At 44.6% G+C, this 27,272-nt stretch overlaps 1 protein-coding gene across 4 annotated transcripts in view; it reads right to left on the bottom strand.

The window, feature by feature from the left end:
• Positions 1-1,697: 1,697 nt before the first annotated feature.
• The window catches only part of BAHD1 (bromo adjacent homology domain containing 1), an 87,123-nt gene continuing 61,548 nt past the window's right edge, over positions 1,698-27,272 (bottom strand). For all 4 annotated transcript variants that reach the window (XM_077322891.1, XM_077322893.1, XM_077322894.1 and 1 more), the window contains 5 exons: positions 15,189-15,550; positions 10,890-11,049; positions 8,886-8,962; positions 6,337-6,428; positions 1,698-5,040 (listed from right to left, as the gene is read on the bottom strand). In XM_077322891.1, coding sequence (XP_077179006.1) covers positions 4,851-5,040; positions 6,337-6,428; positions 8,886-8,962; positions 10,890-11,049; positions 15,189-15,550 — 881 coding nt within the window. In that variant the 3' untranslated portion in view covers positions 1,698-4,850. The remainder of the gene's footprint in view (positions 5,041-6,336; positions 6,429-8,885; positions 8,963-10,889; positions 11,050-15,188; positions 15,551-27,272) is intronic.

Raw genomic sequence — 27,272 nt, forward strand, 5'->3', positions numbered from 1 at the left:
TTCTACCCTTTTCAAATTGCTCCTAATTGCCCATCTCATTCGTCTTCACAAGCCTGTTGCTCCAGGAGACAGTCCATTCATATTCCTGACTGACTGCCGCAATCGCTGAGCTTTTAGTCCAGTATGCCATTTTGACTCATTGTATTTTGACAGCAGTAAGAGTATGTATTGGCCTCAAGTTTTCAAAAACAGCATTAGTTCGAAATTATATGTAACAAGTTAGGATCCACAAAATGGAAGCACGCCCAATGTCCAAGTTTTCTTTCTACTCTCCAAGCCAGCGGTTCCCAACCTTTTTCAGGCTGGGAGGGAGGGAGAGGGAGGCACTGGCGCACCGGTGCCCACAAACCAGCAGGTGCTTTCCCCTCCTCCACCATGGCGTGGCGCTCGCTGCACTGAGAGGTGGCCGATCGCTCCCGGCGCAGCGAGTGTGCGCTGCAGGGGGGAGTAGGGAGGCGCGTCTGCTGGTGCACTGGCACCCGCACCTCCCCCCTCGCCGCAGCCCGGTACCAAGGCCTCCATGGCCCGGTACTGGGCTCTGGCGCGGTGGTTGGGAAGCACCACTTTAAGCTGTGAAGGAGCAGCTGAAAGATCTGGGAAGGGAAAATAGAGTATAGTCAAACTAAATCCAATGTTTTTAGCCACCAGTTGTGATGTTTTTGAACAAGTCGGGTTTCAGCTCATGAAAAATGACATGGAAGAGGCTGATGTCCCCTTGTGTTGCAGCCCAGATCTGAACTGAGTCCCATGCAGTGCTTAAAAAATTAGTCCCCCACATGAGTTGGGTCTGGTTTGTTCGGTTTTTTATCAGTTTAGTTTGGTCCTAAGCCCTCCCCACCCTTCAGCCATGAGAGGCAGTAAGACTTGGAGTCCCTTCAAATCTTTTTGTCATGGAGAGTTAAGGGCCTGTACTTGTGCAGAGCCCTCTAGTGCTGGGAATGTTCTCTCATAGCCCTCATTCTCTGCCAGTTTGAGGAGTGGTGATGGGTCATTCCAACCATTTCCTAATCATACCTCCTTCACATCTTTAAGTACAACTGTTTATACATGTGCAATCTCATCCCTTTCCTAACAGAGTGAATCTCTCTCCCCAAACTGTGTGTATGTTAAATGACACCAAGTCACTTTTGACTTATGACAAGTAGTCTTTTCAGTTGCCTTCTTGATGTGCAGCTGTAATCAAGCTTTGTCACTTCCTGCTTTAACCTTCATCAGTAGTCGGTTCTTCACTGTTTTCTCCCAGTAACATGGTGTCTTCTGCATATCTCAAGTAGTCTAATCACCACTGAGATACTCTAAACCTCAAACAATCTCACTTTGTGATCTCAAGCGCTCAGAGACCATTCCTTTGCATTCTAAAGTCAATTTGAGGCCCAAGGGAGCAGAACTCGTGATGGAAGGCCCTGTCCACAGGGATACCCACCTAGTCATTCTGATTTCTTGATTGCAGTCCCCTTCAGAGATACCCAATCTTGTCCACAGCTCTTGAGATTTATACAAAAAGCAGCAGATATTATAAATACCTTGCCAGAGCAGACCTCAGTCTTTAAAAATCAACAATACTTGGTATTGTGATTTTATGCACCTTTGTGAACTATTTCAAAGAATATAGGATAGGATATCCTTTTAACATCCATTTATCAAGTCATTCCCACCAACACCAGAAACACTGGTAATAAAAACAAAACAGTCTCACCTTTGTTTTCTAAATCAATACAATTTCTCAAATTTATTTTTAAGAATTACTTCTAATATATCTTTTTCACAGAAGGAGGGTATAGGGAATGTTCTCATTCCATCTGTAAACACTGAAATACAGATCTGGGAAACAAGGGAAGAGACACAAAAAAGTGCATTTTACAAAATTATCAACTAAAATATATTTTACATGTATTACATTTCAATTTTAATTCTACCGACTGCATTTTCAGTTTCAAAAATATTTCCATATCTAATAGATTAAAAAAGCATGAAATATTCTCATTTCAGATAAGACATTTCAAATCATTTACATGCTGTCCGCAACACAGCATAAAACCACCACACAAGTCTTTAAACAATATTCTTGGCCTGAAGTAGAATTCTGACAATATCAGAAGCGAGGAAGGGGAAGGGGGACCTCTTCCCCTGTCCAGAAAGGGGGCTCCTAAGCCTCTCCCAGAATCTGGGCAGATACAGTTCCGTTCTTATAGACAATGGTTTTTGTTGGGTTTTTTTCCTGCCTGGAAAGGAGGCAGGACAAAGATGGATGAGGAAGCTACAAAAACCAGGTTTTCAGGAAATTACTCTGCTTTCTGAAGCTAAGTTTCAAAACCACTCAACAGAGTTGCTATACCCTGAATCTGAGTCTGAATTAAATGTTTTTGAGGATTCCTGTTATCTACACCGTGACCATCACACTTCCACCTTTTCCAAGGAAGGAAACCTAGCAACATCCTCCCCATCACAGCAAAAAAGGAACCCCAAATCTGATTCTGCATAGATCAGACTGTCCCGTCTTCTAAGACGCACACACACACACACTCTGCCCATTTCACTCTGGGAACATTCCCTATTCCAGTTGCTCCATTCCCTCTACAATTTCCTCCTGAGCAGGCAAATGGAAGAACAGGCAGTAGCTACAGAACCCACAGTATTGCTCCCAAACCACTCCTGCTTACCACTAGATTAACAAGAGTGATGCTGTTTCTACCTTCCCTCCATGGAAACCAGAGCCTCCTTTCAGTCATACTATCACTGGCCTGAGCGAAACATTGGATGGAAACTCTTGTGCCATTTGTGTGCTGGAAAGCAGATGTGCTCTGTAGCACTAGTCACTCCAAGAAGTTCCCCTGCGGGTCCTAGCAGCGGCTAATGAAAAATAACCTCCTTACTCTGGGCTCCGGCAAACTTGGATCAACCACAGGTTGTTGGGTCAGCTGCATCCCCCCTTAATCGCAGGAATAGTCCTTTCCCCACTAGAAGACCGTGGGCATCATCCCCTTGTGGTCAGGCGGCCACAACCACCGCCATGCTTAGTCTGCCCCAATGCTTCAAGGTTCTGTTCATGACTTTTCCCCTCTTTGGTATGTAGAGCAAAAATCTGTCGATATCGCTTTGTTCGCACACTAGGAATGGAACACAGCAGGGCCACTTTTTCCAGACCAAGCAAGGACAGAGCACAGCTGCCCTCACTCTTGCTTCCAGCTCATGGGCAAGTCCAGGTAGTGCTACTTCTACTTGAAAAGACAACAACATTAAAGCCATAGAAACACTTCTAGATCATTTAACACTAGGTTCAGAACTCCCCGAAAAATGCAATCCCCAGTTCAGGTGAGCGACTCTGACTGTCAGCAGGTACGTGGACTGATACAGTGTTGATTCTCATTCTTCAGAACTAGTGCAATCGACAAATGGAATCCCAGCACATTTGTGTGACTGATTCAGTGGACTCTTCTTATGCTGTCCTTTGGTTTGCTTTAGAATTAACTGAAATAGCTTTGTGTTAAAAGCTAAACTAAAGTATTCCTAAGAGCTATACATGTAAGGCAAGAGGCAGAAGTATCCATAGGAATCAGGTAGCAGTTTTTTTGTGTTTGTTTTTGACAATGCAAACCTCTCATTGGTCAGTTCCTTTTGGGAGCCAAAGAATCTCACCTTCGTGGGCTCAGATGTCAGTGTTAGAGATTTTGGGGCTGGGCGGGGGTCAGAAAAGAAGAGAGGTAGGCGAGCAAAAGTACAGACTAAACTGGTCAGGGCTAAGATGCTTTTCTGTAAAGACATCCAAATGACAGAAGCTGTCATTTCTTAACCCTGCTTCTAGCCTCTCCCGAGCACAATGGGGTGCGCAAATCCAGATTCTACAAGGACTACAAATGAGAGCAAAGAAAACAGAAAGGGGATAGAAGGGAATATGAACTATTTCTGCCAAAGGAAGAGATGCCTCAAGACTTCTGTGGGAAAGAGATCAATATCATAGCAGCTGTTACCTAGACTCCATACTCGGGAAGCTTTTTAGAAGTAAAGATATTGCCCTTCCCTTCCAAACAGGCATGATGCTTAAAGTTTTCTTACATCCTGATCTTAATCACATTTACTTGGAAGTAAGTCCCACTGTTTCAATGGAACTGACTTTTGTCAATGGCTTAGGACCACAGCCTAAGAAAGATATGCAGCTTTTTCATAATGGCGTGAGGTAATCCTATTACATCGTTCCCGCTTCCCTGCTTTGGAGATGAAGCTCAGAGCCAGCTGGAAAATCTCCAACCTGACTGGATCATTATAGAACATAAAAGCCACCCCAAGTGTGGTCCTTCTCCCTTTATGGAGAAGAATATACTCCATATACAAGAAGGGTACTTGCTTCACTTATGTCTTCAAGAGAGACTCTTTGAGGGAGTCTCCATCCTTATCCTTCACATAAGGACTTGAGGTCAAGGACCTGTCACAGTTTGATTCATTCCTGTGCTGACGTTCCCTTCTTTATGTTCTAACCATCCCCCACCAAGATCGGCTCTGGATTCAGTTTACTGGCTTTTATCCCCCGGACCATCCTCCCTTCCCCGCTCAATATATGAAGCTCATTGTACATATAGATATAGATTTACAGAAGCAGGCACCTATATCTATATACACACACACTTTTCTCTATAGATATATATTTCGATTTATGCTCTTTAGACGAAGTGCTGTGCTTTGAACATCTGCCTGGACAGAAAACCTGCTCCCAAGTACAGAGGGTAGAGTGCTTAGGCATTCCGTCCTGTGCCTGCGGGCAGCACTCCCAAGAGCAGGACTGTGTATGAACAAGGAGGTCAACCTGCCCTTGGCTCTCGTGCGTTCCTTATCAACCCCACAGTCACAGAGCTCCATTACTGGGGATTCTTCAAGATACGTCCATGTCTGAAGTCGTAGACGTGGCGGCAGAGGAAAACCAGCTCGGGGTCTGTGTCCTCTGGCACCTTGCGATGTGCAGGGGTAGAATACTCCTCTGATGGCGGCACCATCACGGTTTTCTTGCCTGGGATCCCCTCAACTCGACGCTTTGCCAAGGCACAAAATCTGTCAACCAATCAAATAACCAGGACTCAGAAGCAGAAATGCTCATATAAGCATGCAACCCGAATGCAGCTGCTTTATAGTGAGCCAGACCCCCCACAGTCCTTGAAGATAAGGACTGTCTGTCTGACTGGCAGGAGCTCCCCAGAATCTGCTACCTGAGTTCTTTTACCTAGGAGCTGAATTTAGGATGTTTGTACCTCTCTAAGCCATGGCCACTTCCCAGATATTGCTATCTGCCACAGCAACTTGCTGAATCTTGAACTCCAAAGCTTTATTACCATGCACCTTTCCAGCTGTTTGCTGCTGTTCCCTCTACCTGCTTGATTGTTGAGACCCACACCAGAAATCTGCTCCAAATCTTTAAAAGTCTGGAGCTACCACAGAAAGGGTGATTTCTGCAGGGCCCTTCATCTATGACCTCCCTCCCCATTCCTGCTCTATTAATGCTGTTTCACTTTCCCAGGCCTATGGTGGCCTGTGGCAGTGTCTATTGCTGCTTTGTTTTTTACATTACCTTCCCAGAGAACAGTGCACAAGCCTCACAATAGATCTGATTTCCATGGAAATTGTTTTTTTAATGGGCAGTGTTGTTTAATTTGGGAGATCTCCCCTCTCCTGCTGGCCATAGACTTACTGCATAGGAGCAAAAAAATGACCAGACAAGGTATTGGCCAGGTCTCCCCCTTATATGATAGCAATTTTAGCTTAACAACTTAGATCAATGGGGGTTTGCTCTGAAACTAAGGTATGCAATAATGAAGCTGTCACAAAACAAAAATCTGACATTTTCTAAATGGGTCATTTTGCAAACTGTTCCACATAGCCTGGACGGAAACTTTTGAAAAATGTGCAAGGTTTTAGGCACATTTCATTATCACTCCTTCATGAAATACGATTGCAAACTTTGTAATACGTCATTGGGAGAAAATTCTCTAGCCTTAGTGACAGTAGGATTAGTTGGCTGTAATTTGCATAAAACTGGAACACTTTAAGGAGTTGCTTCACTCCCCAGTCTCTGCAAAATTCACTGAAGGAAGACAGCTAAATAGTTGGAAAAAGGGTAAAACAAGAGTAAACCAATACAGGCAGTATTTCTGTTGATGTGCTTTCTCTTGGAGCTCCCAAGAACAATCTAATAAGAACAGCCGCGAAGCCCCAGAGAACCACGGCACCTGCGGAGAGACAGGCAGAGCAGACTCATCACACCCAAAGCAGGAGCACAGACTGCAAACAAGGAGGCCCACACCATTCTTCTAGGGATCATTGAAAGAAAAGCAATGTAAGAGTGCCACCTACCTGCAGTACTCTGCAAAGGTCAGAACATAGCACTTTTCCTCAATACAGGCAACACTGTTTTCATCCTGATGTCGGGATGCAAAGATCTCGTTCTACAAGAAAGCACACAAGGAAGATCACTTGGCATCAGATGAGACACACACATGCTTGCTGATGCTCTGCAGAGACATGCATATTTATGCTTGCAGCTTGTCCAGGGGATGGTGGCAGAAAGCGCCATCATGTTTCAGCCAACTTATGGCGATCCTGTAGGGTTTTTCAAGGTGAGAGACACTGCCTACCTCTGTGTAGCATCCTTGGAATTGCTTGGTGGTCTCCCAACCAAACACTAACCAGGGCTGACCCTGCTTCTGAGATTTGACTAGCCTGGGCCATCCAAACCAGGGCTGTCTACAGAATTAGGCCAACCATTTGCATTCTTACTAGGTGTAATCATAAAGAAAAACTTTGTGAGGAAAACCCATTCATGGTGAAGTGGTTAAGAGTAGTGTCCTCTGATCTGGAGACATGGGTTTGGTTCCCCGCTCCTCCACATGCAGCCAGCTGGGTGACCTTGGACTCATGACAACCCTGATAGTGCTGTTCTCACAGAGCAGTCCTGCCAGAGCTCTCTCAGCCTCACCTACCTCACAGGGTGTCTGTGGTGGGCAGAGGAAGAGAAGGCAATTGTAAACCACTTTGAGACTACTTCTGGTAGAGAAAAGTGGCATATGAGAGCCAACTCTTCTTCTTCAACTGGGATCTATTTAGCGCGTGGTGTGGAATGAAGCCAATGCTAACCAGCAGACCAAACAGATTGACTGAGGAAGAGTTCTTGGAAGTAAATCCTAGTCAGGTCAAAGAGGGCACAGGAGGTATACCTTCAACCTTAGTTCAGCATCCATTAGATTTTTCTGGACACACTAAAATGAAGATATGAATTAAGAAAGGCAGAAGCGGAGTGTCTGAAGGCCTGTATAGGTAAAAGGACTGGACTCCAGAGTGGGAAAGGCTGGGCTCAAATGCCCACTCCATCAGGTTGCTGGGAAGATAAAATAGAAGAGGGAGGAACTGGATAAGCCACTCCCAGAACTCCGTGGAAGAAGGATGGAATAAAACATAGTAAGAGCCTGGCAGACAGCTTTATAAAACGACATGGTGGAGGAAAAGGCATTTATCACAGCATGTATAGTTTTAGAAGAAGAAGAAGAGTTGGTTCTTATATGCCACTTTTCTCTACCTGAAGGAGTCTCAAAGTGGCCTTCCCTTTCCTCTCCCCACAACAGACAGCCTGTGAGGTATGTGAGGCTGAGAGAGCCCTGATATTACTGCTCAGTCAGAAGAGCTCTAGCAGTGCTGTGGTGAGTGGGGATGCTCTGGCTGCATGTGGGCGAGTGGAGAAAACCTGGGCTCTCCAGGTTAGAAGTCTGTGCTCCTAACCACTACACCAAGCTGGCTCTCAATACTACTTAATACTACCTTGGATGCACAGAAAGCATTGTTACCTATCACCATCATCAACAACTAGACTGTTGGCAAAACACAATTTTCCTACAAGATAACTATTAATTGGGTAAAAGATATTTAGAGTTTCCACAACAACAAACCCTCACGCCACCAAGTAAAGGGGCCTGGATCAAAAGGGAGGGGGTCATTTCAACACTGGGATCTGGACAAGGCCTATTTCAGGGAAGGACCCTGAGAACGTGTGAAACTGAGGAAAAATTTCAAGGATCCTGACTACTCCAAGGACCCATATAACAAGCAAGTCATGTGATCTGTTGTCATATGAAATCTGGCCAATGCAATTTTTGTCAGGGGGTGCCTGTGGTGACTCTTGGCGGGTCACCTCATCCTAGCATATCTTTCTTGGAGCTATTGGCTGGGATTCAGCAGTGCTCAAATGGAAGAAGAAATCTACTTCGTGTTGTTTCGCTTGTGAAAGAGATTGCCCAAGACCTTCTTAAAACATCTACTGCTCTCATTCTAGTTTGCTCATAAACAAACTTGTAAAATCATGTAACTCAAACAGCAATCTCCTTCCTCACCCATACTGTACATTGGGGAGCCATTCTGCGATTGAAAAAACTGCTTGAGTTCACTCCTTGAAGTCCTGGGATAGGTTATATAATATTTTGCACAAGCAGAAATGAAAAAAAAGGGGGGGGGGGCAGACACAAATACATATGATTTAGTGCATGCGGCTACTGTGCTCTTTTCCTTGCATTTCTGCCTGTGTGAGCCAAACTCTGCACTGGATCCAACCTGGCCAGCATCTTTGCAGAACTGTTGGTTGACTGTCAGATTATGAACACTTTAGCAGAGGCTGAAGATGAATCTTTTTCATAGGTTTGTAATAGATTACTTGCTTTCTCATGCAATGCCACAAATTGTACCTATTCAATCATAGTGGGTAACTTGCAAAGAGGCAGCTTAACGCATAGCATGTGATTTGAAACTCTCAAAATCTGCATAAGGCAGGTATGCTAATCCCGCTCCCAGCAAGAGAATGGCTCTACTGTGATCTCTGCTGAAGAAGCCTAAACATCCTGTGGAACTCAACAACTTACTTGATGCATGCTAGGATTGCGGCCCCCCTGAGTGTGCTCCGGTCTATAATACCACAGGAGGCTCATCATCAGCTCCCCTGGAAGGAGAGAAAGGCAGACGTTAAGAAAACCTGAGCAGCAGAAGGAAGCACAGCAATCAGATTACCCCATTTAGGGTGAAGACTGAAGTAGCGGGAGATGGACTCACAACCAGAATGACAGAGGTGCATACCTGTGAGCTGAATGCAGATCAGTTATGACCCTGACACACTATTTTTTAAATTAAAAAATAAAATAAATGAAATGTCCTATGAACATTCATGTATTTACCTGCCCCCCCCCCCCAAAAAAAAATCCCTTTCAAATTGTGAAATCGCTCTTTGGGACATTAGGATGAGAGGGGAGAAAGAAGCTTGCTGGTGACATCCCGGGGCCTACAGCTAGTCTCTCTTTCAAAGTTGCCTGCTTTCCTCCCTGTAGCTGGACCCTGGAGAGCTGCAATTGGGGTGATCTCAGTGAGTGCCTTCGGAACAGCCCTGCTGCCCTGAAACAATCATCTCTTCACCCTGCAGCCTTATAAACTGGGCAGAACAGCCTTAACTTTGCTAGGACTGAAAACGGTTCAGGTCAGTTGGCTGTGAGCTGTTTAGGCTTCCTTCAAGGTGCTCATCTGCTCTTTGCAATAACAGTGGAAGCTGAACGCTGGTCACTGGGTGTCTCTGTCACAGAGAGAAGTACTTAGCGATGGATTCAGATTCACGAGGAAGCCCTAGGATGCCAAACTGCCTCTTTAACAACACAGGACTCCATTTTAGGAACCATAATATTCGTCCTCTGGCATCCATCCCTTGAGATGTTCATCACATTATTTTACAGGGTGAGTTTCCTGCTGCTTTAATTTTTTTTACAGTGAAATCTTAAGAACCATCTTAAGCAAGTACAGAAGTTGTATTAGAAAGCATCACCAGAGCAAGACTATACTCCTCCCCACCCCCGTCCTCCGCCTCCCGGCCAATTAGTTTTACTTCTTTGCTCTCACCTTTGCGTGATGTTAGCTGCTAGAAGCAAGACAATCAACTAGGTACAAAAATCAGAGCTTTATACTATTTCCCTGACTACAAACTGTAAAGAACATTAGCCTAATTAGAGGTTCATGACATTCTGGCTGTTACATTATCACGCGGGAGCAGCTGTTGCTAAGATGTTAAGAGTCATAGGATCACTACAAGTGTTTCCAGGGCAAACATCTCTAGCTGCTGGGCCTGAGCCAACAATGAGAAGTTGCCATTCCATGGAGTTCAGAGATCACCATAAAAATGCATTAAAACAATTCTTCTTCCCTCTGCTGCCCCGCCTGTGAGCACCTTGGTTGGAGAGGGTCTAGTAAATGCCTCCAAAGTATCTTCTTGGTGCTCAACAGTCTTCCCCTACATGATCAAAGGCAGCTAGTGCATCATCTCATGTTCCGCTGAGACAGAACAGCTGTGGCTTGGCAGCCTGGGAGCCATACTGTCAATACCGGTTGAACCACTGGTTGAGCCACTATGAATCGTGCAAGGTGGGCCAAGCAAAGAGTCACCCCAGAAATGCACATGCCTTGGCAGTACCCTCATTTTGTATCGGGAAGGAAGAGGGCACACACAATGTGGGCACTGCTAGTTTACTCATGGTCTCCAGGCCTGATCTTGGGGATTGGTTATCATGACATTTGCTTACACTGATCCAGTGTTTTACCAAACCCATTCTTTGCTCCACAAAAACCTCCAACACAGTGAGCGTGGAATACCTTCAGCTCACTTATAATTTGAGCACAACCACAAATACATTGAGGCAGTTGGGGGAGTATTGAAAAGGGCAAGCTGAATGCAGTGACCTTTGATTCCCTTCCACCTCTATAGATCTCTTATAAACAAATTCAATATCAGCAAATTCTACAAGCCATATGTCACCAATCACATTCTTGGCCATTTTTCCTCCATGTCAAGACAGGAGAATCTTCAAAGGGTAAACTTGTCTCTCCAGTACCTGTTTTAGGATCTTCCCATAAAGCAGATATCTTTGCCACATAAGGCATAGACTTCTTCCGTGGCCCTGATTTCAGGAGCACTGTGTCTCGGACCCGGATGATTTCTCCGTCTCTCTCCACAGCTTGGTAGCTCTTGCGAACAGCTGGCTCAGGTTCGTTCTACAAATATTGACAAGAAAGCGCGCCAAGAAAAGAAGTGAGGCTGGAAAACAATGCTGAGAAATAGACACCAGCTTCCTTTAATCCACCTACACAAAGTCAAAAGCTTTCTGCCAAAAAGGGTGTGCCTTTGCTGCTAGAGAAGCCATGGAAAAGCTGTGCGGCACCAAAAACCACACGATGCATCTCCTCACCCAGCAGGTTAAATTTCAGAAGCAAAACATACTGCTCAGATGAAAGGCAAAGATTATTAAGCTGAGAAAAACACACAGACACACATTGAAGTCACTTTAGCTTGCTTGCACCAGTTGTTAGCTGGAAGGCTCTGGAACAGGCGTGCTATTTTAGCATCTGGTTTGAGACAAGAATACATTAGTGCCTCTGCTAGAAGGAGGAACATTAAAACACTCACAAGCAACACAGTCCAGTCCACTCGAACCAAGGCGTTTTGCTACAAAACTGTTGCAGGATAAGGGTCAACAGCCACTTCATGATTTTTACCATTACATTTTTATACCACCCTTACAAAAAGCTCAGAGCAGTTTGCATCTTGGTAAAAACAGTAAAAGATCAAATAAAACAGAGCCATAACATAATATAAGAATCTGAAACCAATACATAATTAAAATAACTATTTTCCTATCCCTTGCGGCTCAAAAATGACCCTTCTTTGACAGAGTGTGTGTGTGTGTGGGGGGGGGGGGGGAGTGCTTAGCCAGATATTTAGGGAATAATTTTGGCATTGCAGATGTATAGCTTGCTTTTTCTAAAGTAGCTTCAGGAGTGCTTTGATAGGGAGGTCAGTTCATTGGTGGATTTTGGATTTCGGACCTCAACCATAGGCCTAGTGGAACAGATATCAGGGTAGCCCCATGTAGAGTAAGTTACAATTGTCTAATCTGAAGGTGACCATTGCATAGGTCACTGCGGACAGGTTGGATGCTGACAGGTAGGGCATCAGCTGCTAGGCCTGGTAAAATACCTGGCAAGCCACATTCATGACCTGGGCCTTTATAGATAATGTGGAGACCAGAGTCACGCCCAGGCTCTTGACAGTGGCTTGAGTTTTTGTGAATGCATGACTTGAAAGATGGCAACTTGTTTATGGAAAAGCACGTTCTTCAGAATACAGGAATCAAAGCCCTCCTGAAGCTACTTTAGAAAAAGCAAGCTTGAAGTGTGGATTTCTATAAACAATATTACGTTAGCACTGGGCTTCGGAACTGGAACACGGCAAGCTGAATCCAGCTTCAATAGTATATATGGAGCACTTCAATTCACAGTCCTGTAGGTTGATGGATTGTGCTATGCTGCAGAAAGCTTTTTACACTCCTGCTATTCATTCCCAATATTGTGATACTCCATGCATCAAAGATAACTGCTAAATGCTGCTGAACATTCCTTAGAAACTCTTATGATTTAAAAAAGAAAGGTGTAAATTACTACACTTGGGACACAATCAATTCAATCTGTAAAATCCATAGAAACCAAAGGGATTATCCAGGAGGAAAGGGTTTGATCAACATATCCTCATTTGCAGACTTAAAAAATATTGCCTTGACCCTGGCTCAAAATGACAGACCTTGCAGACCGCAGAGACAAAACACTCAAAATTAAAGAGCCAATCCTGAGAAAGATTTAGAGGGGTGGATCTTATCCCTATCACTCCACTAAGTAAAATTTATTTCCTTATTTGTTAATTAAAATTTTCATACTCCTATATTCGTTGTGGATCTCATTCCTTTGGAGAAAGAGCCACTTAAATTGGAGGAAGTCCCCTTTGGTTAACGGAAGGCTTCTTGGAGTACAGCTGGATCTGCTCCACTAAGGGGTGGTCAACCATGGACTACAATTCCCATGAGCCCCTGCCAGCAAATGCTGGCAGGGGCTCATGGGAATTGTAGTCTATGGACATCTGGAGGACCACAGGTGAAGGTTTACTTGAATACAACTTCCATAATTTTGTCAAAGATTAACTGGAGTGCTGCTGGGGAAATTTGGGGGTTATATTCTGACAGCACCATACGCCACAGCTTCACCAGAAGATGTATTTGCACAGCTGTAACTGAAATTTACACACCTCCACTGACAATGAAGGCATTTCTGGTGTTTATGCACAGCCATATTTCTGCTCCCCCCTGCAAGTTAATGAATGTTGTTTGAAACCCATCTATGGTTTGTATTCCCCATAAAAGTCAGGGAAGTAACCTGAAGTTTGTAATCCTGGTTTGCCGGGCATGCACAAACCATCACTTGTCACCTTGGATGTAAAATTGTGGTCTGCTGCAAAAAGGAAAATGCTGAACAGACAAGAGGAGGAGAAAGGGCTGGGCGCGTAATGGCAAGCCAAGGTCTATTCAGACCAAGACAGGAAGTTATGCACTGATCACAGCAGGACAGCAATGTAACATGCAAAGTCATACTTGGCTTGAGTTAAGGTTGTGGTGTCCTCCTGAGTCCTCGTAATGGAAGCCTACTGAAAAAGATTACAGCACACTCCAGTGCTGGGTACCAGGCCAACCTTATTCATTAAGTCCAAATCAGGGGTAGCATTCGCTGGCAGGGGCTCCTGGGAATTGTAGTTCACGGACATCTGGAGGGCCGCAGTTTGACTACCCCTGGTCCAAATGAAGTATTTGGCTCAGGCAACCAATTTTGGCTCAGGCAACCAAAGCAGCACAATTATTTGTTTGAAGCTTCTGCCTCAAAATGCCAAAATGTCACCTCATCTTTCTGCTCAGGTTCAAATCAGCTGTCATGAAAAATCTCAAGTTTGATTCAGGTGGGTTGGTCTGAAGCAGCAGAACAAAGTTTTGAGTCCAGGGTTACCTTTAAGACCAACAAAGTTTTATTCAAGAGGTATGAGTTTTTGTGTGCATGCACACTTCCTCAGATACAATAAAACAGAATTTCTTCAGCCATCACATATAGGTCAATGGGGGGGGGGGGGGGACCAGTTCCCAGGAAGGGCTAACCAATATTTAATGTTTGAGGAAATTCTGTTTCACTGTATCTGAAGACGTGTGCTTACACAGGAAAGTTATCTACTTTGAATAAAGTTTTCTTGATCTTAAAGGAGCCACTGGACTCAAACTTAAATCTCAAGCTTGTTAGTGATCAGTATGAACCTGGTGAATTTCTAGAGTTGCATGCTTGCTCCTTTTCCCCACTCTTGTATAGCTTGCCAAGACTGAAGATGGTAGTTTCCAAATTCCAGTTCATTGCAATATTTAAAAGAAGTCATTGTCACTGAAGATTATCTCTTTCCTAACATGGATTCTTAACCTCATTTTAATCTTGGTTAAGGATCTAATGGTGCAACCTTAAGCTCAGTTACACCTTTCTAAACTTAAAGGAGTAACCATTTAAGGCTGCACTGTAAGGTACTGGAATAGAACCAATCCTCAGTAAGTGAAAATTTCTACCTGCAATCACAGTATGCTGTGCAGTGAAAGTATAGAAGGAGCGTACGATGCTGGCTGTTATCCAAGCTTGGTGCTCATCTTTATTATATCTATAAATTTCCCCTCAAATGAGAAGCCTGGTTGCAGATGACCACAAGAAAAAGAAGAAAACAAAAAATCTTGGGGTTTTTTTTCTGGTAAGGACTTGTTCTGCAGAGTAAGTTGGAATATAATTTTTTGGCACTGGCACGACCAACTGGGGCAGGGGAGGCACAACATGCCAACGCTTCCTCTACCCAAATATATGTCATACGGAAATGTGTGCCAACATTTCTCTCTCTCAGTTTTATCCTCTTTTTTCTCATTCCAAGTTTATTTTTTGAAATTTCCATTTTCTGACTATATCATATGGAATTCCTAAGGGCAATCTATTCTAAACACTGTTTAAAAACCTGGCCCATACATTTCCAAAGGCAAGCTGGGACTGGTCCTCTGGCATCACTGCCCTGACTTTGGGACTGTCACAAAGCACACAACTGTCCTTTCTAACAAGGCTTGGCATAGCTAAGGCTGACCAGCAATTACTGAGCCACAGGATCTTCCCCAACAAACAGGCATGGAGGTTTCTGGCATTAAACCAAAGCATATCATAAACACAGTTGCTGAAAACTTTGCACAGTTTAAGTTAGTGGCAGAGAAAAAATCCTGAAAACCAATCGGCTGTAGCATGCTTACCACGACGTAGACAGCTTTCTCAGAAGCTGCTCCAACAGGTACCCAGCCATTTGTGGCTCTCCTCCGGTTAATGCGCTGCTGCTTTGGATGAGAGTGAGCCCCAGCTGTTTTGCTGTCAGACACATGTAAACAACTGGTTGTATTCCGGAGGCCAGATTTAGAGCCACTGGGGGGCTTGGAGCTCTGTGGGCATTCACGGGCCATAGTCTGGGGCTCCGAGTTGGGTGTCTGCAAGTGAGGAACAGGTTCTGCAGCTGGTGGCACACTGGGTACTGGACATCCTGAGAGCGGGTGGGCAGGTGAGACAGGGTGCCCTGCCACAGGGATTGTGAGGCTCAGCTGGTCCAGGGACTTGCAGCTGTCTGCAGGGGGGATTTGGGAGGGGCAGGAGAAAAGAGAGGGGAGGGAAAAAGCAGAATATAGTATGAAATGACGCTTCTCAGGGATAAAGACTCAATCTCCTGGGATCATTGTGCTGTTTCATGAGGAGGGTTGTAAAGCCCTGTATAACAATGACTAAGCACAAATATTCACATCTGAAACTGCGTCTCATACCTCAGAATCGTTCTGTTTTATTATGTCATTCTTAGTATTCCTTAGGAATGGTATTTTGGCCTTAAGAATTTCTTTTTTGCCCTGTCTCCAGCTCTTCTCTTCTACTACAACTTACAAAACACTTCCAATTTCCAGAGTGCAAAATCCCCCAGAACAATTTGAAACATGACACCTTCATTTGTCTTCCTTTTTCCCCACCACCCTTGAAGCAACTTTTTAGATCCTATGATCAGTGAGCAGAGATAAAAGAAATTCATAAGCAGCTGTTTGTTTCTGCTGAGAAACCACCTGCTTCCAGCAACAGGGCTGCTGTACCTATCTGTGCTACCAGATGCTGTTGCAATGCTGCCTTGATGGTATTATGGTCGGCATTCTGAGAGTCCTGAAGAGTACGCCAATTCTAGAGCTACTGGTCAATTCAGAGATTTTCACCAGAGAATGCTCTCCTGAATTTGTAACCCAAGTTTAAACACCTAAGGCAACTTCAACTCTCAGTGGATGCCGTACACCTGGCATGACTATAGCTGCATTTCCTGTAGAGCAACTTCTATCCTTGACCCATTTCAACTGTCCTGGTTTTGGGAACAAGGCGTCTTTGGCTGTTGTGGTGAATGACCTACAATTTCAAAGGAACAGACAACAAAGCCTCATTATTGATCCTTTTTGATTTGTCTGCAGATTTTCAGTTTTGCTAAAGTGCTCAGGGCCTTCCGAGAGTTTTGGTCATTTCCGTCCAAGAATTCATGAACACACCGTATCAGGAAGGCTGAGTCATCTGTGTGAATATTGAAATGTGGGAGTTCTCCAAGGCTCAATACTCTTGCCAATGCTTTTCAACATTCAAGCCACTAAATCAGCAATATCATTAGCTACACGTATAATATACTAAGTCTCCAGGAGCAGCGGCATCAACCTTAAAAAACAATGTTGGAAAGCTGTGCTCCCAAGTGCTTGAAAGGCAGCAAGCTGAACCTGAGTCCAGTAAGACAGCAGTGATGCTGCCTGGGAAGTGGATATTCTGGAAAGGACCGACTTGCTGAATGGTGTGACGTTTGGGAAAGAGCCTGGCAACGCTCTTGCAGCCCAGTTTATTAAAGGAAAAACTGGATAGAGAGATTGCTTTATTCGACTCCCGCCTTTCCCCCATTCTATTGACTTCACTTATTGCCTGTCTTTTTCGTGGATACTCAAGGTAGATTCTAGACTCTGCTGCTCTACTTGCACTTGATTCAGTTGTTGTAATGACGTGTACTGGAAGTTCTCTCATTTACAGAACGAGGATGCAAGCCTATGGAGAAGATTTAGCAGCTATGAACAGGTAAGCTCAATTCTGAAGCGGTTTTAAAGGGTAGCTGTGCTAGTCCAGTAGCCACTTAGAAAAAGACCATTTTTTCAGAGTGTGAGCTTTTGGGAGTCAAAATTCTCTGGCACTTACTTTTCAAGCCCTTCCAGGTAACTGAAGGACAAGCCTCTTCCTGTACAGCAACTATACTCCTCACAGCTGTTCCTCAGCCTTTGCCCTGTCTGCTGCGCTGAGTTTCTCCATGTCCCCCGGTTGCCTCCGCATTATGGATTCGCAGCTCTGCAGAAAGCACCATCATAGATGGCCTTCCAGATAGCATGAAATGGAACAGCCTTACAGAGGGCTTTTTGCTTGTGGGCGGGAGAGGCAGGCTTTAAATCGGAAAGGTATTTAATGCCAGGTCATTAGTTCTAGCATTGCTTCCTTCAAAAGCATGTTTCTCCAGGGCTCTCATAAGAGTCCGCAAAGGAGCTTCAGGTAGCCTCCGAAAACTGTGGAAGTTCACGTTAAGGGACGCTGTGAGAGAAGCAGGTCCGTGTGGTGCATGCATGCACCCAGCATGCCTCAGAAATCACTGCATAGTGGTACTATGAATGCCACAGCTGATTTCAATCTAAAGAGGGAAGCCTGGCTGAGGCTTTTTGCAGCGGGAAACTGCTGCCCTCTGCCTCCCACACGCCAAGCTGTTTCTTTTTTTATAAAGCTATGATGATGAAACAGTCCTCCCGCCTTACAAGCTGAAGGCATTAAAGAAAGCACTACTACTGACCCGTGAGCCCCACAGCTGTAAAAACAAGTGCAACTAATAAATATGACAAGTTCTTCTAATGACAGTTCTTCTAATGACGTTAGGGTGCAATCACCCTTCCACGCTCCCTGCAGTGCCAAGCCCTCGCCCCTTGCTAATGCTGATGCCACCAACATAAACAGCACGAGGAGAGGACCCACAAAACATGCTGCCTCCTCTCCCAGGGAAGCAGGACCTTGGGCACAGCATGCAGAGGCTGGAAGGGGGGAATCCATAGCTGGGTCCTGTCCCTGCCCTGCAGGTGGGGGCTTCTCCAGACCAGACGTTCCCTCCACCCTGAGCGTAGGGAGATGGGTGTGCAGTCTCAGTGGAAACGGAGAGGCTGTGGCCCGCTCCAACAGGGCATCATAGATATCTCGACAGAAGAAATTAATCTCCATTTGCTACGCTATAAGCGCTGCACCGGAAAGCCTAATTTAAGTTAATTTAAACAATTTCTTGGTTACTGGCCAAGCAAAAGGAGACCTTGGGTTCAATTCCCTTGCTGGCATTCTGGCTGCGGACCACACAATCTCTCTCTCTCTTGAATACTGAGATACCAGGATGAAGTTCTGTAGGCAAACTGGGGACGTAATTCAACATTTCAAGCTCTAGCTTGACTCTCCCCTGACATACAAATGCATCATGGGAAAAGGGCTCACAGAGATCTGAGTTCTCTCTTTTGTCCAGGACCCATTCTGCACATGGAGAATAATGCACTTTCAATGTGCTTTTGCAGCTGGATTTTCCTGTGCAGAACAGGAAAATCTACTTCTAAAAAAGGTAAAGGTAAAGGTTTCCCCTGTGCAAGCACCGAGTCATGTCTGACCCTTGGGGTGACGCCCTCTAGCGTTTTCATGGCAGACTCAATATGGGGTGGTTTGCCAGTGCCTTCCCCAGTCATTACCGTTTACCCCCCAGCAAGCTGGGTACTCATTTTACCGACCTCGGAAGGATGGAAGGCTGAGTCAACCTTGAGCCGGCTGCTGGGATTGAACTCCCAGCCTCATGGGCAGACAGCTTCAGACAGCATATCACTGCCTTACCACTCTGCGCCACAAGAGGCTCATTCTAAAAAAAGGTAAAGGAGCATTAAAGGTGCATTAACCCTTGGGTGCAGAATGGGCCCAGGATTGTGTGATTTCCTCTGGCTCCCCCAAAACTACTCCACTCCAGGGATTTCTTTTAATGCTGGCCAATCTTACATAGTTTCTATTCCCATGAAGGTGCCTTTGCAGAGATGGAGGAAGGGGGTAGGTTGTAGGAGCAAGTCATGTTACTGGGGGTGCTCAGTCTTTCCAGCTTAGGATCAGCAGTTACCCAAATGATTAAGAGCACAAGTTGCTCCATGTCGAAGTACTGGAAGAGGCACACACTGTGACACAAATATTAGGAAAGTAGCACAGGCTGCACTTACAGCATGACCCCCACCTCATACACCTGGTGGTGAAGGATGCCTCTGCAGAGCAGCCCAAGCTGAATGTTATGATGTGCGATTTCCAGCATCTGCTCCAGAACTGCTGGACTACCATTCTGCTGTATCAGAAGCAGGAGCTGATGGGATTGCCAGGGCACTGCCAGATCAGTGACACCAGCTCTTGCTGAAGCTCCACCTGAGCATCAGAATCACACGCACAGCTGCAAGAGACCACCAGTCCAGCCCCCCGCCTTCTTAGGGACTTTAAAATGACACATTCTTGACATCTGGTAGAGCAGAGCAGCACCCTGACTCATCTGACCTCAGAGGTCGATGCTTTGCATGTAGAGAGAGCTTGTAGCAGTAAGGAATGGCTGGATCTCCCACAGACACTGGAGCTCCTGAAGGAGGTCACCAACGCATGCTTGTCTGATACAGCAAGCCTAGATATCATCATTCTCTCAATTCAAATGTTTCAGGAGAAGATAGCTGCGTTTCTGGACCCAGGCCCAGGATGTGCATTCTTCCAGCCGTTTGCATACCAGTGCAGTGGCTTAAAAAGGGCACCAAGTCCTGCCTGGAATACCTCACACCCAGCAGATGGCGTGACCTGTGCATCAAAGGGCCAGGCCACTCATTCCCTGAAGAAATGAGCTCTCTTGGTGGGTACAGTGCTTGGAGGCCAAGAGGACCACAGTGCCTTCAGCAGAAGAGAAGGGGAAAAACAGCTCTGCTGCTCTTTCCACCTTCCCCTTTTGGGCAGGGTTCTCCCACAACCATTCCCGAGATATCCAAGGAGATAGAGACTGTCGAGGAGGCAATTGGCTGCTCTGGGAATGTCAGGCACATAAGCCAGGCTGCAGCCATGAGTAACTATCTAGCTGAGACCTATGAGTTGCATTCCACCAATCAACTGAGCTACTGGGCCAGGAAAAAGACATTTTGGCACAACCTCTCTCTTCTGGCTGAGAGGCTCCTCTTGTGCTCTCTTAAGGCAAAGCGGAGGGAACGTGACTTTCCCCCAGACTATCAACACTGTCTGATCACACTGCTTATGTCAGCTCCACTGGAGAGTTGAGCAATGGGTTTTCCCGAAGGCCAACTTGTGGTTCTTTAGCCACTCAGGCCTGGACTTTGAGAGTGAGTGAAGTGGGCACCTGTCTGTGCCTGCATCCTCTCAGCTGTGCTAGGGAGTCAGGGGGAAATGCTCTTTCCACAAATGAAAACCTTAAGCTCAGTAAAAAAAAGGGGGCATCAGTAATGCTATCCAATTTGATTGGCACTATGTAAAACCCACATTGCAAATTGTGTTCTAAAAACAGATATCCCTCAACTGAATTTATTCCAGCACCTCTTGGCACAATTCTGTGCAGAAAACAGGTATGATGCCAAAAATGTTGTTCTAAAAAGAAGAAAACCCACAAATATCATTGAAACAAGAGATGTTAGGCAAGCAGAAAAGTCTGTCAGTTAAAACAAGCAAAACCCACAGGAGCACCTTAAATGAGGCTCTTGCATGCTGTCTTGTGCTGCCTCTGTATGGGGGAGGAAATGACCACCACCAATTCACTTGCAGCTCTTTCTATAGACTCTACTAAGCCAGTACTGGTAGAGGCTGCAGACTGCTGAGAGGGGAGCATGTGGGCACCTCCCCCCCAGGCAACCCCTCTGTTGGTTTCTGATGCCTTCCTTGGGGAAGTGACATGAGAGTGTGTGCGTGTCTGTGTCAATGTCTAAGAATAAACAAAAAAAGTGGGCTACACCCAGCAATGACACAAAACAAAAGGGGAAAATGATAAGTGATAAATAATATTTATTTTGCAAAGTCCCTATGTGTTTCACCATGTTGACTTCTTTAGAAGGAATCAGAACATGCAGCTGGTACTGGAACTACCCACAGCAAATGAATTATTTGACCAAAGAATGGCTACGAGCTTTGTACTAGAGAAAACATGTTATATGGTTACAACTATTAGTTATTATTATTGTAAGGTTATTCACATGTTTTTATAGACTGTTTTATGTATTGTTCTTTGTTCTTATGTAAACCGCCCTGAGCCTCCGGGGAGAGCGGTAAGTAAATAAATAAATAAATAAATAAACAAACAAACAAACAAACAAACAAATAAATAAATAAGATTTTACTTATTGGATTCATTTATTTAAAGATTTTTATCCACCATCCTGCAGAGGCCTCAAGACCCTCTGTAAGAAGGCAAAAAGGATAAATGGAAATATCTTCTTCAGGCACCTGTAGAGTTGTAACCCCTGGTCCAATTCTCTTGAACCGGGAGGGGGGGGGCTAGTGGACAAACAGCACTAGATCCCCTGCAATGTTGGTGCCATTTGGCTGAACAACAGCTGCTCCAAACTATCAAAACAAATCCTCCATAAGGAATAATGGAATCCAAATATTTCTAGAACCTTCTCCCCAACCTCACTTGAATCCTAAAACAGTTTCAAGGTACCAAAATACCACTGAATTTATTTATGCCCAGTATTTATGCCCCTCCCAAAATCTGAATCCTAAAACATAAAAAAAAACAGGTACATATTCTTAAACACAAATGCAGACAGGAAAATAGTCAATGATTAGAAGTACTTGTAGAAAAGAAATCAAAACACACAATGAAGAGTGCATGGGATGGTATTAGAAGCCAGGCTTAAAGACCCTCTGAACATGCACCCCCCAGAACAGAAATTCCCTCCAGGACTGGAATCTATGAACAGAAATACGAATTCTGAAAATTTCCCCATGCTTCAAAAGGCTAGGATTGCAGGCCAATTTCCCCTTTAGAAACCAGCAGGGTCCATGGGATTGGATGGACTACTGTTCACAGATTCCAGCCAGACAGTGTAAAGACTGGCTTTGAAATTAGTGCTCCTAGCATGCGTTAATGGCTGATGGCAGATGACTCAAGGGAAAATGAGCTGACATTTATTTTGTGCTCCTTGGTGCATATTTAGCAATCAGGTTCTAGAGGTAAAACCAACAAGATGCATTATCTCACAAACTAGTGATTAAAAGGACAAAAGTACAGATTGTTCTTCTCATCTCGGTAACAACACAGTATTAGGCATTACAGTACCAGAGTCATAATAAACTGAGAAACAGCTATATAATCCTCATTCTTGTAAAGCTGTTCTCATCTCCTTTGGCAGAAGATCGCTGGATCATGTTGCAAACAAACAAAAAAACAAACAAACACATTCCTGTCCTCCCTACTCCACAGACTACCGAAAGCCTAAAACTTGGTTAGGTTAGTGCTTTAATTCAGCTGTTAGGGGTGACAGCTCCAGGCAATTCAGTCGGCTTCCCCACTTCACTTTCTACCCACAAGATCTAGCTGTAAGTACTTTATTCATTTAACTTGAGCTGGGGAGGAGAGACAGGAGAAGTTTGGTGGCAGTGAGAGAGACAGAAAGGGTTCAGTCTTAATGTTAATAGAACAGAAAGAGAGAAGGTTTGAGAAGGACAAGAGAATGTGCTGCATAAAACTATAGAGCTTTTCACTACCACAGAATATTGTGCTGGCTGCTAAGAGAACAGGCTGTTGAAAAGACTGAAAAAGATTGGAGGAAGGCAGATAGCCAGGAGTCCATCTTGAGAATGGCAATCTAAGGCTATCCAATGCTGTGAAACACAAAGGACAGACAAGAACCACCTCTGCTTCTTCAGGGCATGTGAGTCGGGACACTCACTTGGGTGAGCACAACCAATCTAACAATGTGAATGTTGTAATAATAATGTTTAAAAGCTAACTGCCAGCTCTTCTCTATACTCTTTAGAGCAGCCTTTCTCAACCTTTTGTCTGTGGATTAACCCCCAAATATTCTTTAGGCTTCAAGTAACTCTGGAAATGCTGCCAGCTGGTCACGTCTCCCTGCTACACCCTCAGAAGTCACCTGTTTATAGTGTGCGTGGAATCACTAATAAAATAAAAAAACTTGTTAAATACAAAGTTAATTTCATTTTTGTGTGCGCAGTATCTTGTCTGAGCAAATCAAGGAAGCATTCATCTCAGCTGTCATAAAGCCCACCATGCAAGAGAGAAATGATCTGTGTGATTTAGAGATCATTTGTATCTTTAGGAGATCTCCTGGCACCACCAGGAGGTTGGCAATCCTAGCAAGACCTAATAATATATTTTCCTAGGGTCAGAAATGGCTGCCAGGGCATGAGGAAACATGGAAGAAAGGAATTCTAGTGAAGGCTGTACACAGTCCTTGCACTGGATCCAGGTGTAGTAGCTCTCAGCTAGGGATGCCAATTCCAGGTAGAACCTGGGGATCCCCAGATGAACCTGGGAGCTCATCTCCAGACTACAGAGATCAATTTCCCTGGCTGCTTTGGAGGGTAGACTCCTGGTCCTCTCCTGCCTGTATAGTTGAATCCCTTTGCTTGCAACAGTCTTCCTCCAGCCATTTTCTGCTGATGGGGCTCTGAGAAGAAATTCTGAGGGGGGATGGTGGTGGTGGTGGTGGTGGTGGTAGTGGGATGAGCCAATAGGGCAGTACAGCAGATTCATCTCTTCCCTCCCATTCCTTTTCCATTGTGTGTGAATTCAACAAGGCCACTGCAGACCAGGCAGATGAGCAGAAAGCCACTCTGTCCTCCTGAGTCTTCCCCAGGTTAGTTAATTTTAAAAATATATCCTCCCCCTAACTGGAGTAACCCTAGTTGAGAATGACAGATTTAGAGCCACAATTTAAAAAAAGAAAGAAAGAAAAACTTTAAAACCCATTATTGATTTAACTGAATGCGATTCAGATTTACCTCTACAGACATCAAAGAACCATCATATGGATGTCGTTTCTGAGCAATGGAAGTCTCTTTCGCTACTCATCTCTCAGAAAGTAGTGAAAAAATTAATACAATCTTCTTTAATTTTAAATGCAAGTTAATAAGCGGACAAGATGTGCTAAGTTCTCTTCCTACCTTTGAAGCGAGCATAACTCAGACATCACATTTAAGAGACTCACACTACAGCCATATCTTCCAGTACAGAAAAGCAATATAATTAGATTTTTGTCAGACTCCCTGTATTTGTGTAAAAAGTAATGCAGTCACTTGGGAGGCATGTCTACTGGTGCTAAGAGTCAGCCTGACTTGCCATGGGTCCTTCACCTCTCCTTACTGCCAGCCCCCTTGGGCATTCATTAGGAATTCCTCTTATTTCCCAGCCACATAGACACCTGCCATAACCCTATAGTTAGATCCATGAAAGTGAGTGAGGTCAGCTAGCCATCAAACCTGGATTCACAGTTGCTAATCTGATTGAGAAGTTATGGAGGCCGCCTGAAAGGTTCCCTCAGCAACTATTTACATCAGGGGTAGTCAACCTGTGGTCCTCCAGATGTCCATGGACTACAATTCCCATGAGCCCCTGCCAGCGTTTGCTGATTTATATGACTCCCTCTAGTCCACGGGTGGCCAAAGCATGATTCCCAGATGTCCATGGACTACAGGAACTAATTGTAGTCCATGGCCAACTAGAGAGCCACACTTTGGCCAGGCATGGACTAATTCTTCCTGCCTCCCTTGAGGAGGTCTTGTGATTGCTTTATGGTGACAGAAGAGGCTGTCAAAGGAAAATCAGATTGCTGAGGGCCAAGCATCGCTGGGTGGTGCACTGGCTGGAAACTACACCTAAACCATACATGGGCCAGTGACTCCCACTGGCATTCTACTATTCAGTACAACCATCAATTATAAAGTTACATTCTTCCATGCATTATTTGAAGTATCACACGTGCACCTTGACAATCCTACATACCACACATTACCAGCAAGAGAGTCCTTGAAATGCTATGCAGTCTGGCACTAAATAAATTGTCCCTTTGTACAGAAGCTATACTGGGTGGTACTCTTTCCTGACTTTGAGTGCTTTATGTGGTCACCTGAATGCAAGCAAGATACAAAGCTCACAACTCTAACAGCACAGGAGAAGTTGGGCTTAGGTGGCTACTCTTTAAGGACATGATAGCCCTCTTTAAGTATTTGAAAGGTTGTCACTTAGAGGAGGGCAGGATGGTGTTTCTGTTGGCTGCAGACGAGAGGTACAAGAATATAGGCTAGATATCAGGAAAAAAATTTTCACAGTCAGAGTAGTTCAGCAGTGGAATAGGCTGCCTAAGGAGGTGGTGAGCTCCCCCTCACTGGCAGTCTTCAAGCAAAAGTTGGATACACACTTTTCTTGGATGCTTTAGGATGCTTTGGGCTGGTCCTGCGTTGAGCAGGGGGTTGGACTAGATGGCCTGTATGGCCCCTTCCAACTCTATGATTCTATGATTCTAAATACTTACTTATAAAATGAAAATCCAGTGTTCTATGGAACTTTAGCACAGGACTTTCCTGATATCCCTACCAGTTGCAGCTTCCTAAGCTCCCTAAATGTTGTTCCTCAGGAGCTCAGTTTTTTACAAGAGGAGTAGGAAGCAAGAGCAGCACACGGGGCAAAGCAGGCATCAGCAGTGGGGGGAGGGGGGAAGAAGAAAGGAAACTACTGCCCTATCTTCCAAAGACAGAGGTGCCCTTAACTCTTAGGAACTGCATGGTTGGATAAATGCCAATATCTCTGTTCACGTGCTTCTTCTATGCCTAGCTGGATGAGGTGTTCTGGTGAACTCAAAAGCTTACACGCTGTATTGGAGCTGGTTCTAATAAAGGTATTACCCAGTTTATGTTTTGGGATTTTGGACCAGTACAATTGGAAATAATTTTGGTTTACTTTTGAACAGCCATATCTCTCTGGAACAGGAGGAAAGCATAAAGTCCATCTTATTCCATAGTTCTAGCTTACGCGTTCCATCCATCTACCTAAAATCACCCAGCGGTTTAATTGGATTAGTTATCCTTCCCTAAGAATCTTAAAACAGTCTGCACAGCATGGCGGCACACAGTCAGAAAGCAATGTCCACAGAGGCAACTGACATCTCAGGTAGAGGAAATTATGCCTCTTTATCGACTAATTGTGTAAATAACAGTTATTAGAGATAGAGTTTTATAGCCCCGCAGCTTTTATACTTGGCATACTGGTGTGAAATTTCCTAGCACCACAAGCACGAGAAGCAATTTTAATAGTTGGGGATCAACTTTTTATGTGCTGTACGCAAAAGAACCATATATAGATATAGATATAGATATAGATGTAGATGTAGATGTAGATATAGATATATATAGAGAGAAATAAATAAATAGATATAGATATGGATCCTTCCTGCCCATCCATTGGACCTCCACCTTTGAAGGGTTGAGCTTCAGATGACTCTACTTGAGCCACCTCATCACTGCTTCCAGACACCTGGCTAAAGCTTCAGGGGGAGAATCAGAGCAGCCATCCATCAGGAGGAAAAGCTGGGTGTCATTTGCATATTCTCTATAAAAAAGCCTGGATGAAAATCTCAAGGGACAGAGGGGGCTTGTACATATGTACTGACCCTCCCTCCATTACATAGATCACTTTACTCAATGCGTAATTAATTTCTGGAAGGCCCTGCCAATGGACATTACAATGGCAATGGGGATAGATCGCTTTAGGCGGGGATTAGACACATATTAGATGGATTAATGATGGAGATGGACTGCAACGGCTATTAGCCATGGAGGGTAAAGGGAACTTGCAGATTCAAAGGCAGCAAATCTCTTAATACCAACGTTAGGAGACAACATCAGGAACAGGCCATGGCCTCTATGCCCCGTTTGTTGGCCTTTCAGGGCAGAAGAACAGATGACTGGCTTACCTGAAGAATCCTTCTCTTAAGTGGGGCAAAGTCTTCCAGGAATGGTTAGGTCATGCCTCCATTTGCTCCAGGCAGGACTATGCAAATTCGTATGCCTTTACTGGACAGTAGTGGGCTGACCCTCTCCAGGCACACAATAGCCAAAAAGCTCCACAATAAACGTAGTCAGATGTAAATCTTAACCTTATTTAAGATAATTTCACAACAGTAGAACTTTTGTTCCTTCAAACAACTCTGCAACGTAACATGCAAATACACGAAGTTTAACAGTGGTGGAAA

Source organism: Paroedura picta, chromosome 2 (genome assembly GCF_049243985.1).
Source record: "Paroedura picta isolate Pp20150507F chromosome 2, Ppicta_v3.0, whole genome shotgun sequence".
NCBI lineage: Eukaryota > Metazoa > Chordata > Lepidosauria > Squamata > Gekkonidae > Paroedura > Paroedura picta.